This window comes from Lactuca saligna, chromosome 4 (assembly GCF_052625555.1).
Source record: "Lactuca saligna cultivar CGN05327 chromosome 4, ASM5262555v1, whole genome shotgun sequence".
Taxonomy (NCBI): domain Eukaryota; kingdom Viridiplantae; phylum Streptophyta; class Magnoliopsida; order Asterales; family Asteraceae; genus Lactuca; species Lactuca saligna.
The window spans coordinates 131,218,367-131,235,726 of NC_136420.1; the positions used below are offsets into that span (position 1 = coordinate 131,218,367).

Below are 17,360 nucleotides of genomic sequence, written 5' to 3' on the forward strand. Positions count from 1 at the left end.
TTTATCCAAGATTTCTTTTAAGATAATTATCAAAATAATTAATCATTTATCACATAAGGAAATTAAATATTTTATTAGATGATAAATATCTTTAATTAGATCAAGATTATAGTCATATATATCAAAAAAACGGATTAGGGTTGATCTAATATGATTAAGGTAAGTTTCCATAAGATAAACATGAAAAAATCCCGGTTTTGCCTAATCCAGACGCCCGGACTCGCCGAGTACAGGCCTACTCGCCGAGTCCACTTTGGAACTCGCCGAGTCCATGACTCATAAACCCAAAATCGAATTTTGCAGGTTTGTTTCAGTTAATCAAGCAACAATTTAAAGAAAACCAAGCTAGGCTCTGATACCACTGATGGGTTTTAGCCATAAGAACTTTCCTATGTGCGCATGCAAAACCCTAATGCTTGGATCTAGGCTTTTTAATTAAACATGCTTTGAATCCAAGACTTCTAATGGCTAATTAGGTTAAATAACAACATTGAAATAGATCTAGAATCATACCTTTGGATTCCTTGTTGATCTTGTTGTCTTGGAGCTTCTAGAGTCACAAATGTCACTCCTCTAATGGCTTACAAACATCAATAGCAAGCAAGATGATTTAGGAGACAGGAGAAGGGAGGAATTCAGCCAGAGTATCTCTACTTTAGATGGTGTGTCGAATTCCCTCACCCCTAGGGTCTATTTATACTTGTAGACTCCTTAAGGATTACAGCTTTAACCCTAATTGGATAACTTAGACTTTAAGTTGATCCATATCCTTTCCTTGATAACCCTATGGACGATTTTGGCTTATCCAAGCCCTATAAATCGTCCATCCTATCATGGATAAGGATTTATAGTCTAAAGTGTAACTATCAAACAATTGACAGTTTATACCCTCTTATTTAATTAATCTCTTTAAGTCACCAAATTAATTCCAATTAATTTATGACTTATATTAATCAAATAACCATATATTATTCCTTATAATATTTACTCTCTCTTAACAAATCATCCATCAAGTTGCTATGGTGAAGGCAACCCAAAAGGACCATGCACAACCGGATCAAATACTTGCCTATTATAGTTGCAGCCTTAGACACTATTCCAACACAAACTCCATATCCGACCTCCTAAGATGGAGTTACCACGTAAAGTTGCTAACTTTACGATCATGCAAGGCCTCACAAGGCTAAATCACCCAAAACTAATCTCAATAAGGGGTTTAGGACATGAATACGGGTCAAAGCTTCATAAAGCTTGAAGCTTAATGTACATGGGACCTGGAGAAGTCCAGATCTGAAACTCATACCCCCTGGGCAAGCTTAACTCAAGAATAACCCTCATTTTCCACCAAAAACCCATGAACTCACATAAGAAGAGATTTAAGGAATGGAAAGCCAAGGTAAGGACTTTTTTCCTCCAGATGGATGCTACAACTGCATAAACACTGGATCTAAAGACTCCTTCTTGTTCCCTGTTCCTCACTCTTCATATTCCTTCAAAAGAATGCACCAAAATACTCATTATTAGCTCCAAACACTATCAAAATGGAAGGTACCCGATTAGGGTTTGTCTCAGGGTGGTAAAATGATGATGGAGGCGGGGTGAAGGTGTTAAAGTCCTTTAAATAGGGTGCAAGCCCAAACAATTAGGGTTTCATCAAAGAGACTCAACTTGACAAGTCCATTCCTCCGACTCGACGAGTAGAATTCATATTACACGCATGTTGATCAACTCCTACACGACGAGTTGGGGCCAACCAACTCGTCGAGTAAGCTCTTCCACGTGCACTAAATCCTCAAGTTCCACATCCAGGAATCGGGGTGTTACAAACAAGATCTAGTCTTTAAGTCTCAAAGGGACCAAAAGTGCATATTTTTTAACTTAATACATTAAGTCCAAGTCTCCAACCTTCAGATCTGAATCAATATGATGTTTAGATGGATAAAGTTTGCTACTTCATCCATAACAAGGTCAGAAACTTTCAAGATCTAAACTTTTTTTACTTAAAGTGACCAAAAGATCATAACATCCAAAGCTAGCTATATCAAGATTCAAACTTTATACCTCCAGAAGAAAAATCAAGGTGAACAAGGTCTGGATCTACAAGCTCCAATGCAACCAATGCTTCTTCAATGAGTTCCTTCTTGTCCAAGGTGCACCAAAAACAATCCAAAACACTTATAAACACCTTCTTTTTGCTAACTAGGCCCAAACTATGGTTAGGGTTTCAAGAAAGGGTGTTATAGAGGTGGAGGCTAAGAGTGGAATGGGTTAAGGGAAGTTAAGGAGCTTAAATAGGGCTCAATCCACAAAAATAGGGTTTAGGAACTAATCGCATATGCCCAGTGTACTCCTGGTATGCCCAGCGTACTAGGGATGCCCTAATACACCCGACATACTCCCTGTACACCAAGCGTATGCAACTAACACAAAAATCATCCAGACTTCAAACGGTCGTAACTTCTTCATTCCAACTCGTTTTCGACGTTATTTATATCCATGGAAAGGTGTTGAAGAGCTCTACAATATTATATAAATATCTTGGACTACAAAATTCTCGAACAAAAATCCATATTTCATACAAGAACTGACCTATGACTTTTTCTATTGTACCCTTTGTCCTAAAACACAATTCAAGGGTTAGATATCTCAACTATTATTACCTCCATCCACAAGGTCTAATTTTTTTTACCTCCTTTAAGCCCAAAGTCTTTACACAATCAACTTCTTGTCTGTGGCACTGAAATATTAAATGATGGGAAATAGGATGTTACAATTATGTTGAGAAGAATTTGAACTACTCTCATCCATTTTCTCATTTGATTTTTCAACAACTTTCACTTTTGGTGAAATACCACTCTTATTTCCAACATTCCTTTGTTTATTGTTCAAATTACTTTGAGAGAAATGTTTTGAAATATGAGTATTTGATGTTTGCGAAAACTTCTTTTCAAATTCTTGTTTATTTTTGAATCTCAAAAACTATGCTTTCTGATTTTCCTTTTGTTGTTTTCAATAAGTCTTGTTTCGTGCTTTCTTTCCATAAATTTTATTTTCCAAATTAGATTTTTCAACCTTTTCATTTTGATTTTGAAATTTTCCATTGTTAGTTTTAAAAGGAACCTTTTGAGAGCCTGATTTTTCTTCCTTTTTGAAATCTTGAGCTTTTGCCTTTCGATTACTAGAATCATTAGGAAAATATTTTCAATGTTTTCATCAATTTTACTTTTGACTTTTGACTTTTCGACTTTCACAATCCAAACCTTGTTACATTACTTTTCATTATCTTTGGGAAAAGATTGTTGACTCTTTTAACGTTAAAAAACATGTGATATTTTGTTTAACTTGTTTTCCTCCATATTTTGATTTGAGTAAAAAGCTACATTAGTCACATTTGGATTATTTTTTTCAGCAATTCGTTTATTTAGGATCGATTTTATCAGTAGAGTCTTTCGTCACAAACACTTAATTTGGAACACCCTTGATGCACTTGGGATAAAGAAGTGCATTCGTTTCCAAATATTTTTTTCCCTTTTCTTTCAAAAACTTTGAAAATTCATGTGTATCGTCATACACTTGAGTTTCCACAAATCATGGACTTTCTTTCTTGCATGAATCACCATCACTATCGCTGTCATTATGTGTAACATCCTCAACCTCAACTTTTTCTTTTTCAAAATCACAAGTTTCGGTTGTCAAAGAGGAATTGTCATTTAGTTTAACATTTGCATCAACACTATCGTTGTCCTTGGTTAACGAAGTGACATTAATGATATCCAATTTCACTAATATTGTCAGAATTGCCTTCAATATCAACAAATTTTTTTGAGTACTTTGTTTCAATTTCGCGGTTTTGTCCAAATTTTTGATTTGTTCACTTTTTGTCAGGGTATCGTCCACAATTTTAACAAGATCGTCATCATTTAACCATTCACCTATATCAACTACTCCATAAGCATATGAATCATTGGCACGGTATCATAGTCAGCTACTCTACTCTCACAATTTAAAGTAGTCTCATCAACTAACTATCGTTTGAAAGTAATAAATGGAAGCAACTTCATATGTTGTTTTATACAAATGTCAGTTGAATGGTAAAGATCAATTAACTTGCCATATAGATGGTTAGCCATATCACAATAAATATTACGTTGTGCAACTAAAATTTTATTATCCATTCGTAGAGAATCCCTATCACACATAAGATTTGTAATATAAAAATATGAACTTTCTATACTAGATTTATTCTCCTACAATCTATTATGAGCTTCATATAATTATGCCTTAGATGTCTCTACATCACTACTCATCGAAATAAGCATCTCATTTAAGTAAGAGCGGGTTTCATCAAATTCACACAAAATAGCATGATAAGACTGTATAGGATTATTAAAAGATATGAAAAGTTCATGCACCTTAGCAGTCATAGGAGACTTTGGAGTAGTAAAAACTAAGCATCTCCGAGTAGTCTGCACACTCTCTTCATCTCTTTCATCAGCTTTCACATCATTCTCTACTTCCTCTTCACTTTCTTTCTCACTTTCCACAAACACACTCTTCTCATCATACATTCCTTCTACAAACTTTGCAAATAACAAGCCATGCGTTAGATGACACATTTCTTCATTATCCAGACCACCAGATATGATACGTGTGATCATTCTCATCATTTCATCTTGCCATTAATGATAGATTCTTTGTTTGGATTAGAACTTCTTCGAGTCATTTTGCATAATAAGCCTCATCTTTCACTTTCTCTCTCTTTTCCTCCATCTTCCTCAACATATAATCCTTAGCAAAATGATTGTAATCATTGCAATAGTTACAGTTTTAGCCAGAATCTCCTTTCAACTTTACTTCTGTCTTTTTCTCATCTTCTTTCTTCTAGACTTCCGACACCACATTCTGATTCCCACCAGCATTCAACACTTGTTTCTGCTCAGATTTATTCTTAAAACTTCCATTGATTAGTTTTTTGAAAAACTTATTTACTCTATTATTAGAGTAATATGCGACTGCTTCATCGTCAGAATTGATAAAAAAAAAAAATCCTTCCTCGCCCTCTTTTGCTCCAACATCATACTCATTTTCCTTTATTTGCTTTCGACACTAAATCCATTGGACCACCATAGCTTTGCTTATTCTCCCTCAGCAATCTACATAACCTTAACTTCATGAGTGTTAAGAATATTATACAAATTTGATAATAAAAGAGTATGAAAGCTCTCTTGTGTCTTAATCATTAGGCATATGTTTCACCATTCCTTTCTGAGTCCATACACAAAAGTAAGATTAAATTCCATAGAAGTACGGTTTACCCCATATCGAGTGCACGTAAGGATCAAATTATTCATCCTGTTGTAATAAGCTTCAATGTTCTTATGCTCTTTCTGATTGAAATCAGCAAGTTTAGATAAACATTTTGTCACATAACTTTTCCTTGTTCTTTCATTTCCATTATACTTCTCTTTCAAAGTATCCCAAATTTCCTTAGCAAATATGCATCCACGAACATAGTTGTAGACGAGGGGAGGAAGAGCACCTCTCAATTCACGAAGAGCTTTCTTATCACATGCCTTCCTTGTGTTTGCTTGAGAAACCATGTCTGCAACAGCTCCAGCATTACCAACATTCTAAACCAAATCTTCACACCAATTTCCTACCTTAATAGATTTTCACATATTTTCATCGATGCTGTTGAGGTAATCTTCTGTATGATCAGCCCACTGATCGTAATACTCAGGAATCAACATCACAATCTTTGTTGCAAAACCAAGAAGAATCGTATAGTTCATTATTGTGTTCACATTGAGATTTTCCATTTGATTTGATTTGATGATAAAAGAAATTTATAGAAGAGAATTAAGATGATTATCAGTTCAATTCATAGAACCAATAGCAGAATCAATTAATCGCTTATTGATTAAGTGAAGAATTATGTTTCCAAATTGCGGAACAATAAATTAGAATGAACGATTCAAAAAGATGAAAAACGCGATGAAGATTCTTCAATGAAAGTGAATCACGCTCTGATACTAACTGAAGAATGTTAGAATAAATGTTTGAATTGGTCGAATCTATGAAAGCTATAAAGAAAACTAAGATTTGTTTAGCTCCAATTATATCTGGAAAGAGTACAGAGGTTTTGAGTACAAAGAGTAATCAGAGAATGTTTGTTAAGCTAGACCTAAGTACTTACCTTATTTATGGGGTCCATCAGATATACAAAAAATACAAAGACTCGACTATACCTATCGATACTGAAAGTGCCTTGTAAATACATAACATAACGAAAGTACTTAACTATCACTACTTATAGACACGAAACCTAAAGATATAGCTTTCAACTACTCACTACTACTTTCGACTCTACACACATCATCTCAAAATGAGAGACTATCTCTGAATCTCTATGCATCTCGGAATCGTGAACCATCTCGGAATCACTAGACATCACAAATTGTCTAAGGGGCACTTTCATGAACTAACAGGTTTTTGTCCAGTATAAATAGGACCTACCATACCAAGCCCCTTTTACAACACACTGAAAATCGTTGCTCTCTCTCTCTCTCTCTCTCTCTCTCTCTCAATCACAATTTATTCATCTATCTCAGTATTCACTTTGTGTTTATCATTTTCTATAGTTGTTGGAAAACCGATAAGTCTGCATTAACTCCTGAGGTTTACTCTGTTGCTTACAACCCTAGAAGTGAAGTAAAAAACCTTTAAGAACATGTGACATATCCCTGCAGGTGCAGGTTTCTACATGAAGATGACAAGATCACTTATCAACATGTTGGTTTTTCTTTATTGTTTCGTATTTAAATTCGTCAAACAAGAAGATAGTCTACTTGTACTCATTTCTTATAATCAGATATGATTGTGAACGATCATTTTGATTTATGGATGAAACTTGCTAACGATATTAATAATAATTGAATTTATTATGTGCAACTGCTCAACGTTTAATTATCGATATTAATCTTTGAATTTATTATGTGCAACTGCTCAACGTTTAATTATCGATATTAATCGTTAGTTGTTTGTTTATGTGAAAACCTTTTGAATATCTAATCATAAATCTTATATATACTCTCGTTTGCTTAACATTACTAAATAATTCGTTATTAGTTCGTAATACTAATTATTTGATTGTTTAAATACCAAGTATAAGTTATATGATTATAAATATTTTATAAACTTTTTTTGCTTGATAGAATTTCCAGCTCCTCCCTGCTACACAACACGACGGCGTTTGATGGACTCTGCTACATATGCCAATGTTGGGCACCTGGGAATATTAACGGTTTGGCCAGACAAACGGCACATGATAAAATAAAATAACATTTAAATGAGTTGTAATTATGATTTTATTCATTTCAAAGTAAATTAAAATACTACCAACATTTTTAAAAAAAAAAAAAAAAAAAAAAAGTTATAGAAAACAACAAAAATTGCTTTTGATACCTTACAAAAGAGAAAATTCCTCCATATGCGACAAAAGCTTAATCGATCTTATCATAATGTTGTCAAATTGATTTTGATTCAGTGACTCTTTAGTGTTTAGGTCTAGAATTCTGTCGTTGAATTCGTTTTGAACTAACAGTTTACGAAACAAATCATAACCCAGAAAAATATGAAAACTTTTAATTCCATAATTACCAGAAAAGTAATGCACGCAATCCGCTAAAACTTGTTTCAACATCTATAATTTGCGAGATCTCCAGCTATGGCGAAGAATCAATCGACAATCTGCAGTTTAATTAGATCGATCGATCAATGGAACGTGTTGAATGAAAGGCCCATAACAGGAACAGCAAACGACGTTTCGAGAAGAAGTCTCTGTTGAAACGTTTCGAAGCTTCCACCAGCTTCAATTACATCCTTCAAAACAGAGTAATAATACTCTTTCAGCTTCTTCAAAGTGCACGCCTTCTTCATCTTCATCCACTTTATCCGAATCCTTTTCAAAAACCTCACCAGTAACTGCCGCTTTCCTCCTAATCTCACCGTCGGCAGCTTGTTCTTCTTCTTCTGCCTCCGTAACGGCCATAATCTGCGGCGGACTGAGCAGCGGTGTATTCCGGTGGACAGTTTGACGTCGTCGGAGAAGGTGGTGGTGTCGTCGTGTATTGAAGACATGATTAGGGGAATTAAGATTCGTTGAAATGATGATGATTCAGTTTTCATTTATAATGAAATGATCACATGTGGACCAGTTAGCATGCGTTATTGTGGGCCCCGAATACATCTGGTTCCCAACGTTCCACCACGTCATCTTTTAAGTTTTAATTAAATCAATATTTTCAAAGTTAAAATTTCCACTTGAGTTACATCCATAGTCGTCTTATTAGATGTGTGAAGGACATGAATCGAAAAGTTTGGGATACGATCCGTAAATGTAGGATGACAAGTCGAGAGATGGTTCATGTTAAGACAAATAAGTTCTTGAAACTAAAAGGGAATGGAAGTTGGGTTGATGTTAACATAATTTGTTTTTAACTTTTTTTTTTTTTTTTTTTTTGAATATTTAACATGTTAAAATATGATTATAAGAATTCTTGTGATTATTTGGAAAATTATTCTATAATTTGTGCATATTTCTTGAAGTATACAAGCAAATTATAATTATAAAGGAAGGAGAAAAACAATAGAAATATAGGAGTACACAAGAATTAACTGTGGTTGAGGTTGCTTTGGACATGATCTCTTTAACCATTGTGTCTCTTTCTTAGGGGGGTAAACAGTCATATATGTGTGAATTGTCGGATTTTGACAAAAATGTTTTTGAAATTTTTCATGGAACATAAACATGTTCTTGAGTGTTTATTGTGGAGGTGTGGTTTTGATCTCAATTTTGTGATTGTAGGTGTGGAAGGTGTTACTACGATGATAATTACTTTTTAAATTTATAATACAAAATTTAATTGAAAATGACATTATTTATTTAGAAATAAATGCTCATGAACTCATATTAAAACAAATAAATAGTAGGTGTTGATATGAAAAACTTGAGACTCATGATGACCTCTTTCACTTAGGAGGGTTTCGTCTTATAGGTGTCTGAGAATTAATTCATTATGTATGAGAATAATAAAAACTAGGTCAGATATGTTGGGTTAGTGTCTAAGCCCGTAATCATATTTGGTAAGTACTTGACCCGGTTGTGCATGGTCTTTTTGGGTTGCCTTCACCAAAACAACTTGACTGGATAAATAAATAGAGAAAGAGGTTATTATGATTTATTAATATATTATAAGATTAATATATTAAAGGAGAAATCATATTTGTTTAATTAATATTGGTCAATAATTAATTATGAATTAATTTTGTGATCAAGTATAATTAATTAAACTAGAGGGCTGAATTGTAATTATGTGATAGTTGCGAAGTAGAGCAATGGTTACCCTAGACATAGGTTAGACGAATTCAAGGGATAAGGAATCCTTGAAATCGTCCAAGGATAAGGGCTTTCAAGGCTTATCTTTTGGTTACTTGGTGGGCAAGCAACTAGATAAGGATAAGAACTGAAACCCTAATCGATACCTTATAAAAGGACCCCTAAGGCCATAGAAATCGTAAACTTGATCCCTAGGGTTCCTAGAGCTGATTTCTAACTCTCCTCTTCTCTCTCTATTTCCTCTCCAATTACTTGTGGTGTTTGTGAGCCATTAGAGGTACTACACTTATGGTACTTGCTTTCAAGACTTGGGTTTGAAGATTTGAGTTGTTATTACAATATAACAAGAGGTATGTGATCTATCTTTCTATGTGAATTTCGAAAATACTAGGAGCATGCTAGGGTTCTTTATGTGTTCATAATGTTGTGTATCTAATAGTGAAAACATAGATCGAAATCTAAGTTTGCATGCACACATAGGATTATTTGTTCAAAACCCATCAGTGGTATCAAAGCCTTTGGTTAACTTATTTTCAATTAGTATTATACAATTGTATGAACTTGACATATTAGGGTTTATTGCCAATAAACCCTAGGAGGCAAGATTTTCGAGATTAGGATTCCTAAACCCTAATTTGCGAAAATTTGGTAAAGTTTTTTTTTTTCAAATCATTTCCTTAAGTCCCAAGATTTCGAACTCTAGGGTTTGAAAACCCTTGGTTTTTCGAAATTAGCCTCCTTCCCAAGATAAGATCCTAAATTGTAGGGGTTTGGATTATGCCATATCTTGTAATTATCCTTTAATGGTTATATATGGTAATTAAAGATTTTGAAATATCCTATCCCATGATTTTCGAAATTTAGAGGGAATAAAAGGATTAGGATAAATTAATTATTTAATTGGTAATTATCCTTTATGTTTTAATAATCCCTTATGATTTAATAATTTAAATTAATAGTTTAATTCAAGATAATTATTAAATCAAGAGTTTTAATATTTAAAAGTTTAATTTAAATAGTCTTAAATTTTGAAAATTTTAAAGTGAGATTAAAACCTAATTGTTTTGAAAAGTTTCAAAAACCTACCATCAAGTTTTGGAATTTAAATTGTTTGATTAAAAGTTTAATTTTGAAAGTCTAAATTCTAAAACCTTAATTTTGAAAAGTTCAAATTACACCCTTATGGTTTTATTAAATTAATTAAGTGTATAATTAGAAGAGAGTTAATAAATCCGTAATGATATGGTTTATGTTTAATTAAAAGAGTAATTTATAAAATTTAAACCACCTAGTATTTTAAAAGTGTAAAATACACCATTATATTATGTATAACATTAAAAGTCTAATATTATATGTATAACTAAAATGCTAGTCTTACCGTTAGTATGTCTCATTCACGAAGCCGATCTATAAGGGGGTATAAGGTTATTGCCTATAAAATGGTCGTTTAATGGGTATTCACTCTTACCCACCGCTTCCTTGATTGGTGGAGGGTCGTTAGCCGAACGGGTAGGATAGGGCAATCCTCTGTTCATTAATAAGTATAATGAATCTATGTAAAGTAACTAAATGTTTTTACAAATTCTCAATCCTAGTTACTTTAGGCAAAAGTGAAATTGATGCAATCCCATGAAATTGCACTTTGCACCTTTGCTAAGAAGTTAGTGGAGCGTGTGTGGTTAACCGGCACACTAATTGGTTCTAAGCAAAGGTGGAAAAGGGCGACTCAATGTTTGTCATACTTCGATGGAGTGTGAGTGGTTAACCGACACATCGAATAGGTGACTGTAACAATGAGGGCACCATGTACATTTGCATGGTTATTCACACCCACTTTGTGATCCTTGGCATCCCAGTCACAAACGAGAGGGGCATATCAAGATTTAAACATGCCATTGAAAAGTTCAATGAATCTCAAAGGAAATCTAGGAATTCTCAAATACATTTAAAACTTAATTCCTTTATGTTTTTCATGGTGAAGAATTAGTGAATCGTCATTCACTTACCTCCAAATTATTTGCATGTTGGATTACGGCATCCCTCTTCTAATGTGTAAACAATGTTTTTGGATCCTAGCCTTAATGTCTCATTTGGGTGTTTCATTAAGGATTCAATCAACTAACCTTTTTCTCCCGTTTTGTAGATGTCTGATTCTAACCGTGGTCTTCCCAAATTCTAATGAAAAGGTGTTCCTATTGAAAATGAAAGCTTGTTCCAAAGTGAAGGATCAATGTGGACTAGCTTGATTTCACTTCCTCCTCCTCCTCCCGTTGTTCTCCCTGGCCCACAAGAACGAATATTTGAAATGTTCAAGATCACCGAAACCCTATTGGCAATGGAACATGAAGATGGTAAACCCGTGTGTGCTCACGTTCTAGGGATGAAATCACACATTGATAGCTAGCAACAAGTTGCGGGGTAGTCAGCCCCGTATAGATCTATACACTCAAGTCACGTTCTCCCTCCAGGAGATTCTGGTTACAGGGGCGGTCCTCCACTCGCGTATCTTCGTGGAGTGTTACTGAGGACATGTCTCCAATCTTAAACATAACAAATTTACAAGTAATAATACGGAAAATCCTATTTTATGAATGACATGAAATCCTTTGTGAAATATAAAATATAACATTTTTAATGAGTTTCACAGTTAGTTTGAAAACTAACTCTGCAAGTTAAAACGGTTGGTTAATACGGTTTTCAGTGTTAAAAGCATACTGAACATGTAACATTTCATACGAAATAATAAGTTTGATTACAAGATTTCCTTGTACTTTTTCTTGTACCCCCCCCCCCCCTGAAAACATGAAAAACACAGAAATAGGTGTAGGGGTATGAACTCACCAGTCGAGAATGTGCGGGGTAGGATGCTAAGTGTCAATTTAGGGCTTGAACACGTGCGAGGATCCTATGTAACATGAAGAGATACATAATTGTATCTAATTAGACATTGAACCACTAATTAAGTAAGATAATACACTTGGATGCGCGAAAACGCCTTATCTTAAGTGGCGGAAGTGATCCGGGTTGCATCTAAGGAGTGTAGGGCCTAGTTAGGGAGTTTACTCTTCAAGAGTAAACCATTAGGGGAGATTTCGGCCCAAAGACCATATCCCCATGAGTTTACGGCTGTAAACTCATGGGTGGAGTATTCTTGGTTGCTCAAAAGTCTTATAACACTTGGGGAGATAAGCTAGGTTCAATTCTAGGGCATAGGAAGTGACTAGGGATTCAAATGGATCATTTAGGGGAGTTCACGGCTGTAAACATAGAGTTTACGACCGTAAACTCTTACTTGGCCCTTCATTCCATGTTTTGATGGTTCTAGGTTAAGCATACATGTTTCTAGTCCTTTATACAAGCCATGGAGGGAAGTTAGGGCACCATTTGACCTCCTTAAGGGAGTTTATGGCCAAGGGACCAATCCTTGGGGGGGGGTTTATGGTTGTAATCTCTTAAGGTCATGGTTTCTTTCATGTTTAAGGTCCCTACTTCGATGATGGTTGATTCTAGACATTAATCCAAGCCATAGGAGGTGTTTAAGGGCAATTTAACACCTTAAAAAGGTGTTTACGGCCTATGAAGAGGTGTTTACGGTCCAATAATGTTCTTGGGCCATAAACTCATGTTTACTCCTCTAATGATATGATCTTGGGGTTCTAAGCTCATACATGCAAGTCCTTAAGTCATAGCTAAGCACTAGAAAGGATTTGGAAGGGTTTTGGGGCTTCAAAACCCCATTTATGGGTGTTTACGGTTTGAGGGTGTTCCTTGGCCGTAAACACATAACTGTAAGGGTTTTAGATGATTTAAACACAAATTTTCATGTATAACAAGCTAATTATCAAGCTAGGATAGATCACTTACGATTTTGGAGCTCGAAAGGGGCGTTTTTGGATCAAAATCAACTTGTAGAGAGATAGTAGAGAGAGTGTGTTAAGAGGGTGGAAAAGCTTCAAATGTGACCACTCAATCCCTTATATAGGGGTTGATTTTGTAGCCCGGTAGAAATCTACCCGATACCGACGTTAAACGGAGCTTATGGTCGTACCCGATTAAATGTTCGTAACCCGACTTGGTCGTAAACTAAAAATTTTCCGAATAAATATCGAGGGTGTTTCACGTGTTTCTAATGCGTTCCAAAACTTATGAAGTCACAATAAAAGTTTCAATTTAATTAACCTAATCGAAAATGCTAACGGAAAATTTCATAAGAACGAGTTTTATTAATGGAAAAGGGGTTACAGTGACGAGATAAATTTCAGGTTGTCACACTATGTTGGATGAAACGTTTTATACATGTTTTAAATGATCTAAAATGTATATGTATTTTATATCTACAAAATGTGTTGGATAAAACATGGGTAGATTAGAGGTGAGATAAATGATGAGCGATGAAAGATGAGATAAATGATGAGCGATGAAAGATGAGTGATAAAATATGATGCGAAGCCATGAGCCAAAGCGATGGACCAAAACGATGAACCAAAATGACCAGCCAAAAGGATGAGCCAAACGATGACCCAAGCGATGGAACCGTGATCTAGTAGAGTATGGATGACAACCACGGACTATAATAGACAGTCTAGTGGAACACTAGCAGGCTCGCAACTTGTAGGTGTTGTAACCGATGTGTTCACCTAGTGTACTCTAAAATCCCATTGACAGGTATTACGAGTGGACTCTCGAAAACAATATTGTCAATAAACGAGATAAACCCTAGCGACTATTCAGAATTAGTGTCGATTCCTTAGGATACTCCTTAGGAAAGAATGAACGAGGAATAACTGAATCTTAGGGTAGATCCTTAAGAGTAAAGAAGATAATTGGGATGAGTAATTGGGTTGATTGTTTGATATTTAATATAATAATTATATTATTGTGGGTTGAAAACCCTATGCACTCACAAGGTTTCCCAACCTAACCCACTCAAGCTTATTTGTATCACATGTGTCGATATGAAGCTACTTTACACCGAGGGATTTAAAAGAGATGTAGACCACTAGTGTAAATGAATGTAAGTTCTGTTTATGCTTTTGTTTCTGAATTGACGATGACATCCCAAATGTTTTAAAATGGATAAAAATACATTTCTTCGGAAATGCTTTGGTAACGTATTTATCATATTTGTAACACCCGATTCCTGGTATGCCTTTAATTCAAGTATTTCTTATGTTTTTCTCTAGGACTGTAAGAGTTGGAGGCCCAACTCGTCGAGTAGAGTCGTGATCCACGGGAAGTTTACGTAGTCTGCTCGACGAGTCGGGAGACTGACTCGGCGAATAGACGTTGTTTGAGTGAAACCCTAAATTGAGGGTTTGCACCCTATTTAAACGCGTTATAACCCCTCAACTCAGCCCCCATCGTCTAGAGCAAATGCTAACTCAAAACCCTAGTCGTTTTTAGTGTGTTCTTGAGCCTTGTGGTGTTACTTTGTGTGATTGAAGCTTGAAGAAAATGAGGCTTGTGAGATCAAGGGGAAACAAGAAGATTGAGATTTTTGAGCATATTTCCAACTTATTTGAGGTATAAAGCTGAAACCTTGTCTATTCATTGTCTAGATCTTGATTTGGACCTTTTTCTACATCTTTTTAAGCCCTAGTGAGGATGTATTCGGGATTGAGTATAAGAAGTGAGTTTTTGCTTCAGATCTAGGGCTATTAGGGGTCTTTATGGCATAATGGTGACCACTTTGTTGCCATAAACACACTATGCATCTTGTAGACCACCTTTTATGGATTTTGAGCCAAAGATCCCATGCATGTGCACCATGCTTGATACTTTATGTGTAAAATGGACATTAGGAGGCTAGATCTATGGTTTTGATATGTTACGACCCATTTAAATCGGTTGTATAGTAATGGTCAAGGATGGACTCGGAGAGTCTTTCTTAGGACTCGGCGATTCGGGGTGTAATGACCACCAAATCCATTCTGTTGATGGACCAGATGATAGTGTGGAAGGTCCCTCAGTTGTTTAGGCTCTTAAGGGACCTGGGAATCATGGGACTCGATGAGTTTTTGAGCAAACTCGGCGAGTCCAAGGCAATCTACCAATCTTTGAAGATTGACTCGACGAGTTGTTCTTACAAATCAGCGAGTCATAGACTAGACGCATTCTAATGACGGAGATAAACTCGACGAGTTCAAGGATGAACTCGGCAGGTCAGATGAAGATGGTCTCGAAGCTATGATTGAAGGAGAACCCATCGATTTCTTTCTAGACTTGACGGGTAGAGTCGAGGATTGGTTTGGGTTAGAGGAGTATGGACTCGACGAGTTGGTAGACCAAGTCGGCGAGTCAGGTCAACTAGATGTCGACTTTGACCAATGTTGACTTTGACTGAATTGAGTTGGCCCTGGTTAGGGTTGCATATTCAAATTTAAAACTTAGAAGGGTTGTCGTGTAGGGATTGAGGAGTCAAGAAGAGTCGATTTGCACGCCAAGGATAATTCAAACACTACACGACATCGAGGTCAGTTGCCTTCCGATAGGGGTGGGTCTAAGGCCACAATGTCGGCCCACCAACAAGAGTAATTGGTAGATAATTGTCTTTGTGATAATTATCTTGGTATGGTTATGTGATATGCTTATGAGATATGCTTATGTGGTATGCTTATGTGATACGTTATGTGAGTTAGTAGTAGTAGCAGGGAATAGCTTTTCACCGACTCGGTCGTTAGGACCGAAGGGTAGGTCAGTACACCATATATGCCTGACCATATGATTATATTTTGTTATTGTATGATAGATGTAGGGTTGAAATAGTCCTCGTTCCCGGTTGAGATAGACTAGAGGGTAGTCGGCACCCTAGAACGGCCTGACATAGGTAGGTCAGCACTCCAAAATGGCTTGATATGGGTAGGTCAGCACCCCAGAATGGCTTAACATGGGTAGGTTGGGCAGCCCATAATTGTCTGGTAGTATGTATTCTATGTGGTTGTATGGTATGTGGTATGATGGGGAAACTCACTAAGATTTGTGCTTACAGTTTCAGTTTTGGTCTCAGGTACCTCTTCGTCTAAGGGGAAGGAGTCAACGACATAGCAACGCATCAGACACACACATATGGTTTCCGCATTGAGTTTCTGGGATTGTACTCTGATTTATATTACTTATGTTGAGATGGTTTTTGAACACGTTGTTATAGCTTTTTTTATGAAATGACATGACCTTGGTGTAACGTCCGTAGATTAGGGCTAGTCAATTTAGAGACGATAAGAGTCAAAAATTAATTTTTGGTAGAAGATTATTTAGAATGAATAATCTTAACTAAGTTGTAGTATATGTCACAAGGTTTTCGTGCATATAAAGAACGCCGAAATCCAAGTTATAACGAAGAAGTTATGACATGTCGAAGTTTCGCAACAGAACCGGCACGACGCTGAATAACGTAAAAATTGAATTTATGTTAGATTGATATTTAGCCTTAGAAATCTAAACAAGAATTCGTAGAGTTCGTTAAACCATGAGAGTGCATAAAAAGAACGTCCGAATCTGACTTTGTATGAGGAAGTTATGATTTTTCTAAGTTTCGACTTAGCGGTATTCAGCACGAATACTCGATTTGAGATTGAGCGGTTTTTAGCCGAAACAATCTAAACAGGAATCGAAGATCTTGTTGATAGTAGTCCAACGGTAAAAAGACAAACGAAAACGGATGTCGGATGAAGAAGTTATGAATTTATAATGGAGTTTTCCTGTCCCGACCTACTAAAAATAATAGAATAAAAATAAAGTCAAAATTAGCCAACGGAGTCTATATGAAAGTTGTAGATCATAATGTCACCTACGCGTGGATATAAAGAACGTCGAAAATGGAGCTCATATGCAAAAGTTATGATTTTTTGAAAATCGTGGCACGCATACCAAAGCTTATCCAAAGCGTACGCCCAGCGTAACCAAAATTACGCCCAACGTGTTGAGTACGCCCATCATACTTGGAAATTACGCCCAGCGTAATCCC

At 35.8% G+C, this 17,360-nt stretch overlaps 1 protein-coding gene across 1 annotated transcript; it reads right to left on the reverse strand.

Moving 5' to 3' along the window:
* Positions 1-7,773: 7,773 nt before the first annotated feature.
* LOC145040148 (uncharacterized) lies at positions 7,774-8,139 on the reverse strand. The gene has a single exon (XM_078988121.1). It carries the CDS (start codon positions 8,137-8,139, stop codon positions 7,774-7,776), a length of 366 nt encoding a protein of 121 aa, XP_078844247.1.
* Positions 8,140-17,360: the final 9,221 nt, after the last annotated feature.

Excerpts from the sequence above, each read along its gene's own strand:
- LOC145040148 (XM_078988121.1), bottom strand. The coding sequence starts at position 8,139 with ATGTCTTCAATACACGACGACACCACCACCTTCTCCGACGACGTCAAA.